The sequence below is a fragment of the Buceros rhinoceros genome, unplaced genomic scaffold, assembly GCF_000710305.1.
Source record: "Buceros rhinoceros silvestris isolate BGI_N320 unplaced genomic scaffold, ASM71030v1 scaffold32426, whole genome shotgun sequence".
Taxonomy (NCBI): Eukaryota; Metazoa; Chordata; class Aves; order Bucerotiformes; family Bucerotidae; genus Buceros; species Buceros rhinoceros.
The window spans coordinates 7,154-7,725 of NW_010418645.1; the positions used below are offsets into that span (position 1 = coordinate 7,154).

The window sequence follows — 572 nt, forward strand, 5'->3', positions numbered from 1 at the left end:
TGACTGTCCCGAGTGCCATGCAGCGCGGCCATCTGCACCCAGAGGAAGGCGAATGGTCGCTTCTTGCTCTGCTTTTGCCCCAGCTACGTCTGTGTGGGGAACGGGTGGCTCTGCAGGGCTGCAAAGTGCCTTTTGTGCTGTCTCTGCAGGCTGGTTTATGGACAACTGGGAGCCGCACAGTGAGGAACATCCCTTCTAGGACACAACTTCCCATCGCCCTCCTGCCCCATCTCCTCGCCAGCCTCCCCCTCTATTAAAGCCCTCTCCAGGCTGGTTTCCCCCATCTTAGCTGGTTGTCTCCCTCCCCTCTTCTTAGGCAGAGACCTGCTGAGAGCAGCCCCATGCCCAGCCCTCTCCCCAGAGACCAGCGTCGATGCTGCCTGCTCACCGTTGGAGCAGCCCCGGGGCCGTGCTCCCCTGGCTGGTGCTCGCTGCAGATCAGCCTTGAGCCGGGGCCGGGCACTGCCACGCTCCTTCTGCAGCGTGTCCAGGACATCGCTGACGGAGCTCACCAGCCGAGCCATGTTGGTCTGGCTTTCCGAGAGCAGCTGTGGGCAGGGGGGCACATGAAG

General features: G+C 62.8%; 1 protein-coding gene across 1 annotated transcript in view; it reads right to left on the reverse strand.

The window, feature by feature from the left end:
• The window catches only part of FIBCD1 (fibrinogen C domain containing 1), a gene marked incomplete at both ends in the record, with an annotated part of 9,424 nt that overhangs the window by 7,149 nt on the left and 1,703 nt on the right, over positions 1-572 (reverse strand). The window contains one exon of the mRNA XM_010138623.1: positions 389-548. Coding sequence (XP_010136925.1) covers positions 389-548 — 160 coding nt within the window. The remainder of the gene's footprint in view (positions 1-388; positions 549-572) is intronic.